The 16,394-nt window shown below is 38.8% G+C and overlaps 1 protein-coding gene across 9 annotated transcripts in view; it reads left to right on the forward strand.

The window, feature by feature from the left end:
• The window catches only part of RALGPS2 (Ral GEF with PH domain and SH3 binding motif 2), a 117,308-nt gene that overhangs the window by 38,149 nt on the left and 62,765 nt on the right, over positions 1 to 16,394 (forward strand). For 7 of the 9 annotated variants that reach the window (XM_032446267.1, XM_015869610.2, XM_015869609.2 and 4 more), the window contains 4 exons: positions 2,625 to 2,756; positions 4,686 to 4,814; positions 10,981 to 11,031; positions 15,565 to 15,648. In XM_032446267.1, coding sequence (XP_032302158.1) covers positions 2,700 to 2,756; positions 4,686 to 4,814; positions 10,981 to 11,031; positions 15,565 to 15,648 — 321 coding nt within the window. In that variant the 5' untranslated portion in view covers positions 2,625 to 2,699. The remainder of the gene's footprint in view (positions 1 to 2,624; positions 2,757 to 4,685; positions 4,815 to 10,980; positions 11,032 to 15,564; positions 15,649 to 16,394) is intronic. The other 2 variants (XM_032446269.1, XM_032446271.1) reach the window with 1 other exon arrangement.

Genomic DNA, 16,394 nt, shown 5'->3' on the forward strand with positions numbered 1-16,394 from the left:
TTTGGTTTGTCTTCAATGAGACACCAGGCAAAATTGTTGCCAGGACCCGTTATTGTTATGGGAGGAGTATGATTTCATATTAAATTCATCCTTTGTAGGCACAGCTTTAATGTTGTGAATTCTGGAACTTTGAAGTCAATAGATGCTAGTTAATAGCAGTTCAATGCTATTTCTGCCCCTTTGCTATTTATTGGTGTCACTTACCATTTTAGCAGCTGATTTCAGCCACACTTGATTAGCAGACACAGTTCCTGCAAGTTCCAACACACTGATTATAAAAGAACAACTTAAATCAATGTGCACCATCCTTATTCTCTACCTGTACAATGGAAAGTCTCTCACCTTGTTTCCATGTTTACCTATTCTGTTTATCCTGCTGTTAAGTGAATGAGCTTGTGCTGTGTTCCTTCAGCACAGCTGTGAGTGCTTTTCCATCTGGCTCTTGGAACAGGCAGGTGCAAGCAAATCTGGTAGTAACTTAGGATGCAGGTGGAACGCTGGAGGTGTTGTAAGGAAGCAAGGACAAGGCTTGAGATACTGCACTAGGAAATGTGGGGGTGGTGGAGGCAAGGCTGCTAGAGCTTATCTTAGTGTGTATGGATTGCGTGGCATTAATCATCAGGAAACTGGGCTTCAGCCTTGTTACTAATAGTGGGATTAGTTCTCTCATCTGAGACAGCACTGCCAACTCCACGGGCGTGTGATTTCTTTGAAAGTACCAGTTATGCTATGCCATAATGAAAACAAGCAGCACTCTCCAGTTCCCTCCATGGAGCAAATGAACAAAACTTAGTTTTCACTTTTCTTTGGTTACCAGAAGCTCTTCTCTTCCCCTCATTCATTTTTCACTCCTTACCCTCAGTGAAGAAAAACAAGTGGAGTATCTATGAGGTAGCAATCAAATGTGTGGTCCTTAGTTTAAAATGGGCTTTATGTGATACATCTGTAGGCTCTGTAATATGATGAAATAGTGCAGTTTTAATATTCCTTATAATTAGTCACTATAAATGCATGTTCTTAAGGGTTAGTTTTGGAGCAGAGAATAAGATGCAACAGTATATGAAAGGTATATAGGAAAGAAGCAGCAGGGAGCTGAGTGTTTGGAAATACACCAGTGAGGCAACCTGAAAAGTAGTTGGGATGAAGGATGACAGCAACAAAACAGTTACCAGCCAAACAGGATGTGATTATTTTATGTGTGGACTGTTAGAATAATGCACATCATTGCACTTTGATTTTAGCTGCTATTTTTAGTGGAGGAAACATAATCTTCAATATAGTCCATGAGCTGGGAATGTAACATTAAAGCAGAGTGCAGCGTTTTCTGTTGTTGTGAAAGATAATCCCATCAACGTTTCTTAAACAAAACCTCAAAAACCCAGCTTGTGAATGGCTGTTCTGAAGCACAGTACGATGTAGGTCAGCTGAGGGCTGTTACTGCCCAGAAATACCTTGCAGCTGGAGTGTTTGGCTGGAATTCACAGCGTGCTTCTCCGTTTCAGTTGACCTCCTTTGTGTATTGCAGTCTTACAATGACATTTTAAAGTTATTGCTTTTTTTGAGGATATTTTGTTATTTAGATACTGCAGTTTCTTGCCTTCCAGGCTTGTCAGCAAGGCATCCCTGTTTAGCCTGCTTGGAGACAGGGCTTTACAGATTACTTTATTTTCTTTGTTCCATTATTGTACAAGTCTTAAATATTTGATGCAGTGATTTTGTCATTTGATATTATTCACCTGCCTGTCGTTGCCTTTTGTTTGCAACCTGCCTAACAGCTCTGAGTCAAACTACAAACCTCAAGTGGGTTCTATAAATTATACATTCAGGAACAGTCGTGTTCGTTACAAACGGGCTCCTATGAAAGCCCATTTCTAAGTCTCTTTCACACTAGGGGGCACCAGCATCTCATGAAATATTAGCCCAAGCCAATTGTTACTCTTAAGACTATTAGATGGTCTAATTCAAGTCATACTCTTTTTGTAACTTCCGTTTCTCTGTAGGAATGAAAGCTAAACACAATTGCATCCTTGCAGGAATGCATCAAAAATCAGTGTGTGGAATTTTCTTTCCTGTCTTTTGGGGTGGATTTTATTTTTTGTGGGTTTTTTTTCTTCTAAATGATGGTATGGGTCACTTGTGAGATAGGCAAATGCTGCTCATTCTCTGAAATAGCTTCAATGGATTAATCTTCAATTGAAGGCGGTGAATAAGTATATTAGCCAATAATTTCCTACAAAATTGTGTGATAACCATCTTATATAAAAGATATAGTAATTGATATTCAGTATAGTTTAAGTGTACTTTAAGTTGGTAATCAAATGAATAGTACATGAACTATACTGCAGGCTGAGCTTTGTTAGGTTAAATTTACATATTGATACCTGGTATGCAGAAAAGGGTGTGAAAGTCCACGCTGGCAGTGAGTGACTGATTGCAATGGAACCTTCAGCTGTTTGTCTTAGATATTAAGTGGATCACTTCAGAATATGTGTTTGGACCTCACTGTTTTATAGCCATTTTGGAAGTACTTCTTGTTTTATGGTATTTTTTTTTTTTTCCAGTGCTGAATCTTGCTTTAAATGCTTGAACAAAATAGTTTCTAATTGACTTTTTGCTCTTTGTAGGAATGATCATTCAGTTGCCTTGGAGATGATCCTTCTGCTGTAAATGTAGGGCTGGAGATTAATGCTGTGGGCAGTATGGACCTAATGAACGGACAGTCAAGCAGTGTTAATATTGCAGCTACTGCTTCAGAGGTAAGGATTATAAAACTCTGTGGATACTTAATATCGTAAATACTTAATTTTTTTTTATGTTCACCAAAAAGTATTTTTTTATTTCAACAGGTCTGGCACGGGAAGTTTTTGATGTGTTGGTTTTATATACCCAAGTTTAAATGTAATTAACTTAAACCTCTGATTTTTGTGTGCCTACAGAAAGCATCAGCTAGCACTGACAGCCTTGCCATAGCCAGTAACTGCCTTTTCTGTGCTCTCTTCCATCACATCTAGACAAGGGAGCTTTTCTTTGAGTATTTTAACAATAAGAGACACTCTTAATGCATGAAGCTAGGCTGGCAAGGCCTGTGGGAAATGTTCTTGCCTTTGATAGGTAGTTGTATGTAGGGGCAGTCTGACATTTATTTCTCCTGCTTTGAAGTGACTGTAGCTTTCCATTTACTGTCTACTCATTGAGACTGGAAAATGAAGTCAGTACCAGAACTTGGAGGGTTTTTTTGCCAGAACTGCTGAGAGTTGTGACTGCTTCATAAATTCTTAGTGCTGATGGAGGGCTTGAAAGACATGTTTTCTTGCAGATCACTCCTTCTGTAAGCTCTTTTTTTTCCTTAAGTGCCTTGGGCTGAAAGGATATTAAGATCTGCCCTCAGTCTACTGTGAGTGATCTTTCCAGATGTGTTGTTTCTCTTTTGAGTGACTGAACACATACCTTGGCATGTGCAGATGTACAGTAAGAACCTGAGCTTTCTGCTTAGAGAGGACAGTTGCTTTATTGCCAGTGCATATTTTATTTTATTGTTAGTTCTTCTGTCAAATTAGGAAACCTGTTTTTACAACAGTAGATACCATTTTTTTCACTTTGTTTAGAAGACACAATGCTCAAGAACACTGAGGTCATTAGTGATAAGAGCTACTAAGTCCTGACAACAATTACTTCCTTGAATAAATATCTAGACCTTAAAAAAAGCTTATTTTATACATATAATCATCTATTTTAATAGCAGGGCCATATAGTCCTGCTTTGTTAGGTTCTGAGGAAAAGAGATGAGAGCAGGATAACTGTTTACCTGCATCAGTGATGCTGTGTTGTCTCCCTTCCTGTCCTAGCATCAGTGGACATGACACAGAATATTACTGAAAGTCTACTGAAGCTTGGCTTCCACAACAGGCACAAATGCTCATTGATATTTGTTGTGTATATGACTTATATCCATGATCTGAAATGTACATTAGTAAAATTACAAGGTCTGTTAGAAGGTGCCTTCAATATGTGGGTCAGTGTCTTTTCAACCTCCAAGGAGTAGTTAAGAGTGCTCAAGGTCTCCAAGTTAAAACTAGGTAGGTCTTGGTTTGTGTTCAGTGTGCTTTGCCACAGCAGAATTGGAAGCTCTGTGAGTGCTCCTTGCATTAGTACAAGGTTTCTCTCTCTCAAAAACCTCCAATGCATAAGCAAAAAGCTTCTGTATCTCTATCTGACATTTTATTTGTTAAAAAAAACATACATGATTGCTTATAATAAGTGCATATATTATAATAAATGCAGAAGTAATGCAGCTCATAGTGCAACTTTTGTAAATTTCAAAGCTTGTAAGAGATTGATGCTGTTCTTTGTTAACTATTCTTTTGGGGCTGTCTTTTTTCTCCTTCAGTGATTTGTTGTTTGTTTGACATTTGGATTTTGATTCTTATTAATTCTTCTCCCAGTGAAGCGCTTCAATTACACCTTGAAATAGAAGGTTTGTGTGTTCAGGACTGCCTTTGAAGTCCACAGGAGCCAATTTGAGAGTTTCTGACTGCAGTGATCTTTGTCAGGAGGAAACAAGTTGTATGGCTTTTTTAATTGTTAATTTGCCCAACAGGAAAAAAGTGCAACAGCGCTGCTTACACAGAAATTTTGCTTATGGCAATGTAAGAACAGAAAGGACAAGGAAACCAAAATATCATCAGTGTTTTTGTTTGTTCCTGCAGAAGAGCAGCAGTTCTGAATCCCTGAGTGACAAAGGTTCAGCTGAACTGAAGAAGAGCTTTGATGCGGTGGTATTTGATGTTCTGAAGGTTACACCGGAAGAATATGCAGTAAGCAATTTTAAGTAATATTTGTTTGTTTGTGGGTTGGTGTGTGCGTGTGCATATATATAATTTTTTTTGTAGCTTTCCCTTCCCTATAGGAGATCCCTGTATGTTTTGTGTGTCATTTCCTTCATCCTTTGCTTTCAGAAGCAGACAACGAAGAGCAGTACAGGATCCAGGTTCTGGTTTGTGTTGTGTAGTCTTTTGGGGCTGTGCTTCCCAGGCATTTTTTCACACTGTTGTACGTGGTGTAGATCAGACTCCTAATTCTGTAGGATGCAGCTTGATTCTGACATGTATTTTAGTTGCTAGATATACTTGACCTGAACTTGTTTTTTTTCTGGAAGTGCTTGCATATGAACTGTCTAGATGGTATTTCAGTTATAGTACAGAAAGCCTGTGTGATGTGCAGACAAGCTTGTTGCATTTCAACTCTTCTTCAACAAGACAGCTTTTGAAGTAGTCCTGTTGGACACCTGGTGGCTGTGATTCAGGATTATAGGTTCTCTAGATTAAACTCTTCAACAGTATAGAAATTCTTAAGCTCAATAATAAGTGAAGCATGAGACTGTTACTTATACATATCCTTAGTGGGGGTAAGCAGAACTATATAGGTTCCACTTAGTGCCTTCTTGTAGCACTTATGTTGCAAGAACTTGTTTTTACAGGTAACACATGAATATCATCTCTCTTCCAGTACTTCTCAGACTTGGGTCTGTAATGCATTTATTATGTAGTCAAAGATGGGTAATTGGGTTTCACCTTCTGAACTATTCCGTATGCCTTGAACTTTGCTAATTCTTGCATCCATAGTGTGTTCTTCTTTTGAGTGCAGTGGTACAGAAATATCAGTTGGATATCCTGCAGAGCTGGAACCACTGGGTTCTTTAATTCAAGTGCGTGTTGTATGCAGGCCAGAACAGCTACAGGTTCCTTTGAATGGCTCTGGTGTGTAGCCAGTGGTGGGTGCTATTGAGAAGTAGTAACTGACTTGGTCTGTGCAGAATTGCTATCGCTAAATGCAAATATGTTTTGTTCTGCATCTCCTTTCATAACCTTTATTGTCTAGTAAGTTGTTATTTTCTTTACAGAAACAGGTAATTTCATGGGTGTTCTGAGTATTACCTATTTATAAATACTATTTAGGTTAAAACTCTTCATGAAATTCCTTATGGAAATCTGGTGTGTTTACTGTTTTCAGATAGTGCTTCAAACTGGGTAGACTGGACATGGGTATGTTACTAATGGGTTTTGGAAAGTGTGAGCGCATTTGTCGTTGTACCTCTAGTAAAAGAGATGCAGTGCAGACTACTGACACCTGTGATTTAGGGAAGGCTGCATGCAGCAGCAGCTGTAGAATGAATACTGCTTTTAAAGTAATATTTTCTCAAGTGGTGAACTGAGGAAATCATTTGTGAAGTACTTTGTGCACAGAGAAAAGATAATGTGCTAAAAGCAGTAAAACAACAATAAAAGCAGGTTGTTGGAGAAGAGCTAGTTAGGTAGTTAACTATCAGGGAGTCTTGACTTTTAAGGAATAGAATTGCCATAAAGATGAGAGTTAAGTGATATTGTCAGCAGTGGGAAGGCACAAAGATGTCTTCTCAGGTGCTGCTGCTTTAGGGACATCCCTGGTATTTTAAAGCTTAATCTGTTTAGTTAGTGGATGATTAAGAGCCAAAGTGTGTTGATCCTAATCCTGTATTTTCAGAAAGTTCTTCACCAAGGTGAAGATGTTTTTGGTGATTGTATTTTCACGTTCTTCCCTTAGGTAATCACCTAATAGACTTCAATACAGTTGATAGGCCAGTTTGTGTGATGGCCTTTCTTTGGTCCTTCGTAACATTGTAACAAAAGTACCCCATCCCTTCAAGGTTCCTGTTTTGAACAGTAGCAGTAATGATTATTGTAACCAAGTTCTGTTTTACAGTTACACAGTTGACAACAGTCAGGGGTTCCAGGCTGCCAGTAAAGTTAAAGGCCGTTTTGGAAAGGGCCCCTCTGCAGCTGAAATGGGTGAGATATCAGGACCTGGCTGCTACTGTTGAAAGTGTGGAGTTTGCTGTACGTATACGTTAAAAGCAAAGTTTTTGGGCAGATGTAATCAATGTCTGCATGTTTCTTAAATCTAAGGAAAAAGAATGCCATTCATTGTGTATAAAGCAGGACACGTTTGTCTTCTGCTGAAGATCCTACTGGCAGCCTTCTGGCTGTAACTAATGGGAGTCTGTCCCTGTTCAAATACCTACGTTTAGGCTGATCACTGCTCACTTCTTCCTTAAACAGCTGAAAGCCACAAAGCAATTTGGTGCCAGCATTACCCACTGGTGCCTGGCCCTGCAGTTGCAGCCGTTCAGTGTGTTCACAGGATAGACACGGCTACAGTGAATGCTGTCCATTTTGTTGGAAAGGAGAACTGTGGCTTCAAGTGTACAAGCACAATTTGGGGGGAGGGGATGGTGAGACTAAAGGAAAAAGGAAAAATGCTTTGGGAGCTCGAGCTCCAAATTAAGATGCTGGCAAACCTCAGGTTGAAGAAATATTTATTTTTTTGCTTTCTGGTAAATGTTGATTCCTTAGGCAGCTACTGTTTAATTATTTGACTGTTTTTAACTTTTTGACTTGCTTTTCCATTTTTATTCATCAACTTAGCCACAGTGGTGTAAATATTTGGGGTAGAATTAAGGGAAGCACAGCTGTATAAATCCATTGCTTCTTTTCCTTCCCAGTTATCTGAGAAGGATTCTTTATTCCGTGACATAGTCTCTGGAAGTGCTACAAAAGTAGGTTTGGATTAACACGTATGTGCATTTCTCATTTTGATTCATGTTGAGCTTTGTCAAATAAATGTTAGAAGCAATACTGCTCTGAAAGTAACTTACAAATAAGCTCATTTTAAACCATGTGGGTTTGTTGAATCCCCATGCTGAGAACAGAACAGAAGTAACTTGGGCTGGCCCTAGGTTCCCTATGGGGCAGCTTTTCTCTTGCTGTGCAGGGCTCGACCAAGTTCACCATGTCCTGTGCAGGATATCGGTGCCTTATGGAGCCTGAGGCGGTCTGTATGTCTGCATCTGGGAGCAGGCTGAATAAAGCAAAGTGCCTGGTCCTGGGAGCATTTGAATTCAAAAAAAGAACTGAACAAAGGCACTTGTGCTTGTATGTGTTTCTGTTAGCTTTACTTTACAGGAGAATACTAAACAAGTACATTCACAATGAGGGCAAGAAGAAGAAATTTTAGCGTGTAGAGGAATTATTACTAGTAAGTTTTGGAGTGCACCTTGTGAGAAAACAAGTTTCAACACAGCAACTTGAATTCCCTTGTGTTCGTTTTGGGCAGCAGAATTATTTTACTACTGATGCAGTGTTTAACAGAAGCTTTGCTATTTTTTCAGAGAGGAAAAGTGTTCTGGCAGCCCATAGAGGCAGTGCTAAGCCAAGTTGGAAGGCTTAGGTATATTTCCTTCTAAAAGTTCAGATTAAGAAGCAATTTATGAAGTGCTGCTTGAACCAACATGGCTTCAAGGAAAATCAGATTATCGCAGTGTCCTTCAATAACCAGAATGTAGACTATTTTCTTTTCATTTCAGACAGAAACTTGTTTTTTCTTTTTCACAGTGAGGGTTTCTGTCCAGTAGCTCTGGGATGTGCAGTGTCCTTGTAGAGTAGGTACATGACTAGAGAGCCTGCAGGAAGCAGCCTGGCAGGAGGAGCTGATGCTTGCAAAGGGCTGGAAAAGGAGACATTGTAGTCTGCATCATCAAATGTGAATTGCCATGTAGGGCACAGAGAGGAGTTTGATGCAGTGGTGTTAACTACAGCTAGACTTTAAGTTACAGGTGTTCTGGCAGAAGTTGCTGAGGAGTGTCCCCAGACAATATCTTTCCGCTGCATACAAAATCTCTCACAGCTTGTACAGGGGAGGGAGTTTGGACAGGCCTTGTCCAAACTGCAGGGTGACAACTTGCTGTTTTGTGAAGGTGGTTTTCTCTTGTAGGGTTCCTCAAGTGGCTGAAGGTCTGGAAGTATGTTAATTGTATGTTCAAATAATATCTCTTCTAGTAATATTCTAGAGCTGTTGACTAAGGTCTACTGACAGCACTAATGAAGAACTAATTTGTTGACCCAGCTACAGTGTAACGTAACTCTGAATGTGTTCCATAGCATGCTTAGAAGTTTCTGATGCTTTTCTGTGTGTATTGTAAAGCTCCAGCCATACCCTTCGCCTATAGGAGCAAGTCATAAAGTTTGCTGTGGCTTTTAACGTGGTGCTGCTTCAGTCATTATCCAAGGGTTCACATCCTTCCCCTGCTCAGCTTGAGCTTAATCTGCTCCAGTAAGGAGACAGTGGGAAACGCCATGAAAACTGAACAGTATTTCCTGTGCCTGCATTTTAAATTCTTCGAAAGCAAAGTTTTATTAACCACATTTAGAATAGTTTGCATTGTCTCAGCCTGCTTTCACAGATTTGCCTGCTTACCTTGCCAGAAATGACTTAGGGCTCTCAGTACTTTTTGTTGTAAGCTACAATTATATGTCTGGGAAACAGGCTTCGTGTGGGCATTTCTGCATTTGTAAGCCCGGTGACCTCAAAAACAAAGCAATGCTGAAACTTAACGCTGAATCAATCTCCAGCTTTAGTGCAGAAAGCCATTGTTTGTTTCCTTCCAGAATAAGTCAGTTTTTCACCTCGCAATAAAAGAACAGCTTGATTTGGATTGCTTCACATTCAAAAGGCTTTCTTTGGTTTTGGCAGAAGTTTGTTTATTTTTACTGTACTTGCTCTGAGTGCAAAGGAATAGAGGGTTAATTTTGAAGGCAAAGAGTAATATGGACTACTATAGACCTGAATTTCTGCTTTTACTATCACTGCCACTTAAACTTTGAGGGGGAGGTACTTGTGTCTGATATGTTTAACTTCATTGAAACTTCCAAAGCACGATATAATTGCTGCTGTTGAGACTGGTAGTGTTGCTGAATGTTAAACTATATTTTAAAATGGTAGTTTGGGGACTCATTTTGAAACTGTTCTTTAAAGAGCTGCTGACTATTAATAAGTGGGAGATATTTCCAATGCTTCGTACCAGATGTGAGTGTGTTCACGTTACAGGACCAAGAACATCTTAAGTAAAAGTTCATAGTGGTTACTGTTACAAAGGTGTTCAGACATGTTTGAGAGTGTACCTTGTCCTGTTTATAGTTGGGTGTACGGACTCGATAATTTTGTTTGGTTTTGAGTTTAGATCTAAAAAGTGAAGTAGAGGTCAAGGAGATCTGCTACAAAATGTAAATGTGATTGTTTCAGGAGAAAACATTCTCATTTTGTTAGAGCAGGTGCATCTCTTTACACCTTCTCTCTTTCAGCCAGAGCACGCTGGGTAAGTTTTTCTGCAAGGCCAGCTGAGCGAGCAAAGCCTCTGGACTCATTGTTAAAGAGGGTATTTGCCATTTACTTGGATGGCAGTGGAATTCTTGTGCCCTCTGGACAATGGGGTGATCTCTTCCTTTGGGTTTGAAAGCAGGCAACAGTCCTGAAGTGAAAGCTTTACACAAGGCTCTGAATAGCTTTGAAATAGCCAAATGTGGTCTCTGGCTGTTTTTGCTAGTCCTATTTCTTCCCTCTCAAAGCTAAACAGAAATCTCACAATAAAAACATACTTAGTGATTCTGGCACAGTGAAGGTGAGATAGCTGTATTTAATTTTACCTGTTGCTTTATAACTGAACAGTTACTTTGCTTGATTATTCATACAGTTCAAATATGGTCCAAGCATCAACTGCAGGCTTTACGTGTTTTTTTAATAGAATTGTGTAATTTAGAGTTTGGAGAGAAATTGTGCTTGGGTAACTGGAGTGAGATCCTTGTATTCTTGGAGAGACCCTTATAGAAAACCGTTCAAATTCAAGCTCTGACTTGCATACGTAACTGCAGGATAACACTTCTGAGAATAATTTGTCATGATTTGTTTATCTTATTAAATACTAAGTTCAGACTGTTTTAGTTTTACAGGATGGCTGTGTGGTGAGAGCCAGAACCTCTGAGGCTTGTTACTAGATGAAAATGTAATCACAAAGGAAAACAGAACAGAAAATTGTACTTGTTTTCACGAAGTGTAGCAATTCAATTAGTTGCTAAGTTAATTTTGGAATTAACTTGTGATTTCTTATTTCAGGGTCAGATAACACTAATGGATGTTCCTGTATTTAAAGCAATTCAGCCAGAGGTGAGTTGTTAGTTGGTTTGCTTTTCAGTTTTAAATGAAAAGGGTTGTTCCAGTGCATACATTTTGGAATTGCAAAGCGTAAGTATGTTCAATAAATCTCATCTTCTTTTACAGTTTGTATAGATCTGAAGCAGATGTTATTTAACACAAGATATCTGGAACTAATTGTTTGAGGAATGGAAATTTAAACGTGTTCAACCAGTGCTGGAAGTGAAGCTGGTTTGCAGTGTCTGTTTGCTAAACATCTTAATTTCTGTTCTGATCAGAACGTTCTAGGTTCCAACTACTAATAGATCCAAATGAAAAGCTAAGTTAATAGGGTGGGTTGCAGATGATATGCTCAAAAACATGGTTTAATAGTCTGAGCTGACATTTTTGTGTGTGTGTGTGTGTGTGTGATTTTTATTTATTTCTTTATTTCTTTATTTATTTTTTGAAGTATTTAATAAGTAACTACAGTTCCCTTAAAATTGGTTGTGTATCCCAGTATATATTAAAGGTATGATAGGAAGAATCATAGAATCACCCAGGTCGGAAAAGACCTCAAAAATCATCCAGTCCAACCCTCTGCCTATCACCAATATTTACCACTAAAGCATGTCCCTCTGTACATTATCTAAAATGATTCTTAAATACCTGCAGGGGCAGTGACTTCACCACTCCCCTGGGCAGCCTGTTCCAATGGCTGACTGCTCTCTCAGGGACGTAATTCCTAACGCCCAACCTGAATCTCCCCTGGCTCAACTTGAGGCCGTTCGCTCTTGTCCTATCACTAGATACATGGGAGGAGAGGCCAAATCCCACCTCATCAGTACCTCCCTTCAGGCAGTTGTAGAGAGTGATAAGGTCTCCCCCGAGCTCCTTTTCTCCAGACTGAACAATCCCTATTCACTCAGCTAATCCTCATAAGACCTGTGCTCCAGACCCCTCACAGCTCTGTTGCCCTTCTCTGGACACACTCCAGGGGCCTCAGTGTCCATTGAATCAAAGCCAAAACCAAATAGCAACCTCTAAGCTTGAATACCACAGTTTGTCCATCGTATCTTAACAAATACGGCAGCTTTTCTGTGCTTTAGCTCTTTGTGCTACCCAGAGCACACATGCACACCTGGCCCAGTTACACAATAACAAGATTCAGGGATGCTGACTCAACTTTACAGAACAGTGAGTGCATCTGGAATTGATCAGCTTTGTTCAGTGTTTGATGTAACATTTTAACCATCTTTGTATAGTGTGTATCAAGTGTAGGGATGTTTTTACATGTAACATTTACTTCACTTATTCTTTCAGTCCAAACTGTAGTTTAATTTAGCTGGTAATTAGCCATGGTTTTTGGTTTGCATGTCTAAAAAATCATGGGGTTGAAATGAAATGTGCCTTTTTCCTCTGGAAAAGGTCAAACATCAGAGTGGCTGTCAGCAGTTCTCTGAGCCTCTCCAAGTGGCCAGCAATAGAGGCTGAGAGCCAGTGTGAGTAGTGTATTTAAACATGGATAAATACTTCCAGCTTCATAAACTGGAAGGTTGGAGCTGCAGGTTGCACCCATGTAACATGCTTTAACAGCCTGCAATGGGCATTTCTTCCTTGACTTGTGGCTAATCCCCTTTCCCTTTTTAGTACAATTAGCATTTTCCTATGGGCATTGCTTCACACTTTCAAGCTGAATTTTTATTGATCATTTTATTATTCACTTTGTTACTAGTGTGGAAGTCTCTTTCAGCTCATCGGTCACCCTTAGAGTCAATCTGTTTTACTGGTAGCAAGCTTTTGTCATTTCACTCTGTATGGATCACTGAAGAATGTTTGGCTTCCACTAGATGTGTCAGCTGAAAATATCTTAGCTGTGGTTACTGATTTTGTTATTTATCTACTCAGATGTTTTCAAAGGCTCCTTTTTGATCTGTACTTGAGAATGTTTTAATGATTTAGCTTTCATGATTTCAGCAAGCTGTTCCACTCTTCTTTTTACTTTTTTCCTAAATCCTTCAAAGAGCTTCCCATTTGATCTCTTTTTGGGACATCCTTAGTCTTTTGGATTGATAGGGTGTGTTTATTCTGATTCTTCTAGGAGGATCTTTTTTCTTTTTTAGCTCTTTTTAAAATCTTGAAAGTCTTTTTATCTGATTATTTGAAATACTTCATGTACGCCTGTACTTCTGAAGCTAAACATTACTATTATATAGGTCATATTGTCATCCTGTCCTCCCCACCCTCCCATACATCACTGTTGCAGTTCTGTATGCTTTTACACAATGCTTCTTCTCTAGTCACTGAGCTCAAAAGGACTGGGTATTAAAAAATCAAATCACCAATGTAAATAGTTAGAACTTTTCTTAATAGTCTGCTAATTAATGTAGAAATTCCACTGCTTGAGCTTGATGGTAGTTTGCTCTTCTCAATCTGCTTGCAGCACTGCAGAGAATGAGCAGTCAGCTGCATAACGTGTACAAGGAATCATGTGATTTGGATATAGTGGCACCAAGCCAGCACTCTAGACCTTGTATCTTGCTGCTCTTTTAACATTGCCTATTTAGCATCACAGCTTATGTTGTATAAGCAAACCTACAGAAAAATCCTGGGAGATGAGAAGGAACGTCAAGAAAAGACATCTAATTTTGTTGGCTGTTCTACCTCATTAGTGTACACCACAAAAGGGAGAGGCATAAGAAAATAAGAAACTGACTTCTTAAAAGACAATGGTGTGAAAGTAGATGAATGTGTCTAGAAATAAATTCATTTTAAGAAATCTGTGCTATGTAAGAAAAAGCCACACGATGCCTTCACTGAAAAATATCTGTAGCTAATTTAGTACTTCTCACTTTCTTTTTCTTCTATTAAGGAAGTGTAATCATTAGGTGCCAGTAAGGATGAATCAACCTGTGTTTTCCCCAAGTGCAAAGTTATGATTTTTTGTTCTAATGGAAACTGGGGGTGCAGAGGGGTAGAGAATGCAAATGAAGATCTCTTGAATGGCTTCCTCACCTATTAGCTTGTTCTTTGCAATAGGAGCAGCTCACAGTTGCGCGGTTGTCTTGTGCACAGTCACTGACAGGCTGATGCAGAGAGATGGGCACATGTGTTTCTATGTTGAACAGGATAGTATTTTCTGGGTAGGTGTTGGTAATGGAACCTCATAGTTACATTTGGAGGAATGGACCTAGAGTGCTGAGTTGGAGACTGCGTTCTTCCATAAGTGCCCGTGGATAGGAGGGAGCATCAGCCTTCTCTAGCAAGTACATACCAGCATGCCAGACTTCAATGAGTGGAAGAACTGAAGTTCTCTCTTAACTGATATGAGACTCTTTAGTAGCTTTGGGATGTTGGTTGAAAAGACATTAAGAAATGTTAATTAAAAGCAAAATTCAGAACTCTATGGGATAACATGCTGTTCTGAGGTTAGAGAATATTCAGATGCTAGATTATTTTAATACACGACTGCATTGAACAGCACAATTATTAATTTTATGTTGATTTCTTTTTTGTAATCTTATATGATATGATAATTGACACGTATGGTGTAATACTGGTTTCAGTAAGTGGTTATCAATACAATAATAAAACTGAGAGAACTTCGGAGTGAAAGATGTGAGAGAAAGCATAAATAAATGAAAACTAAAGGCTGTGCTTTGCTCTTATGCTCCTTTAATAATTCAGCTGTCTCTGTACTGGATAGTGTTCCTCATGGTTTCAACTGGCGCAGCTGAGTAGGGTGTATGCTGACTGTATTTGGGTCTGTCCTGTGTGCTACTGTGCATGAATAGAAGAGCTCAGTAGTGAATTTCGATTTTTATGGCTCCTAGTTAAAAATGCTTTACTGAAATTAAGAGGTAGCGAATAACAGTGAATATGGTGTTATTGCCCAACTGCTGTGTATGCTGCACAGACAGGAAGCATTACTGTTCAAGTGCAGCAATGAAGTGGCTTTATTTTCTTCTTTATAAGCAGGCCCTCTTGCACAGTTTTATTCCGCAGATCTGCTTTCTTAAATGCTGACTGTTGTTCAGCTTCACATAAAATTGGCTTGTTTGGAATGGAAAACTGGAAATGGTTCTTCTTTTATTGTTGCTGCAGAAGGTGACCATTTTGGTATTTCTTTAATGCAGCATGCCAAGCTAAAGTTGCAGGACGTGTATAGGTAGATGGAACAAGTTTTATAGTCTAAAATTAAATATCTTCAGAAAGCAGTTAAAGTCAAAAGACGTTCCTCTCCCTACTTCAGATTCATGTTTACAGCAGCATTTTTGTGTTCTGGCTAAATGGATCTTGAATTATTTCACTGGCTTCTAATAATAGCTGAAAAGTCTAATTCAAGTCTAATTCAACAGAAGATGAAATCTAAGAATTCAAAACAATTTAGAAATGATACTTACAGAATTTCAGTTTACAGAAGGAAATAAAGTCCCCACTCTTGTATTTATTATGTCAATGTATTATTGCTCTATTATTCTGAACCTTTTGAGCTGCGTCTCTCTGTGGTTGTGGCTCTGAGCACTCACAAATGCAAGAAGTGAATTCTCATCTTTGTTCTTGCAGGAGCTGGCAAGCTGTGGTTGGAATAAAAAAGAGAAATACAGTTCTGCTCCAAATGCGGTTGCTTTCACCAGAAGATTCAATCACGTGAGTTGCTGTTTTTTGTGTGGTTTTTTAAAATTCTGCGTAATTATGTGTAAATATTTAAAACATCAGGTGAATTACATGCTGTGGCACATCACTAATTGTTGATCACGGCTGGTTATTTGAAAATTGCAAATAATTGCTTATGAGAATTCATTATCTTCAGCTAGTACAGAAAGACCACTCAAGTGCTGGACTAATTGCTATGTTGGGTGGTTTTGGTGTTTCTAAATAGCAGCTTCTAATGAATAAAATGAGGAAGATATTAAGCATTTTTCCCAGAAATACTGGTTGTCCTTTTCATCAAGATGGGAATCATCATTTCACATCAGAAGCTTACCATGTAGGATTTCTGGAGTAATAATTACATATTTCCTTCTGACACTTAAATTACTTTTGCTTCATTAGATGTTTGTCCCTAGAAATAAGAGCTTTTTGTTAGTATGTTATCGTCTTTTTAAGGTGATTCTGAGCAAACTTAGACACCAAGCACTGATTGACACTTACTTTTTAGTTCTCTGCTTTGCATGATTTTTCAGATATGCATTTGAGACTCGTTACTTTCTTAAACATTTCTTTGTATAAAATAAGATTACAATTTTAGCTTTCTCCTCTGTTAAAGCAGCAGAATTACAATTATGTAGTTAGCCTGCCCCACCTAGAAACTGTAATGCCATTTTATGTAATGCCTTATTTTTTGTCTTTTGGATGAAGTAATTCTCTTACCATCTTCTCTCATCTTGTAAATG

The sequence above is a fragment of the Coturnix japonica genome, chromosome 8, assembly GCF_001577835.2.
Source record: "Coturnix japonica isolate 7356 chromosome 8, Coturnix japonica 2.1, whole genome shotgun sequence".
Lineage (NCBI taxonomy): Eukaryota > Metazoa > Chordata > Aves > Galliformes > Phasianidae > Coturnix > Coturnix japonica.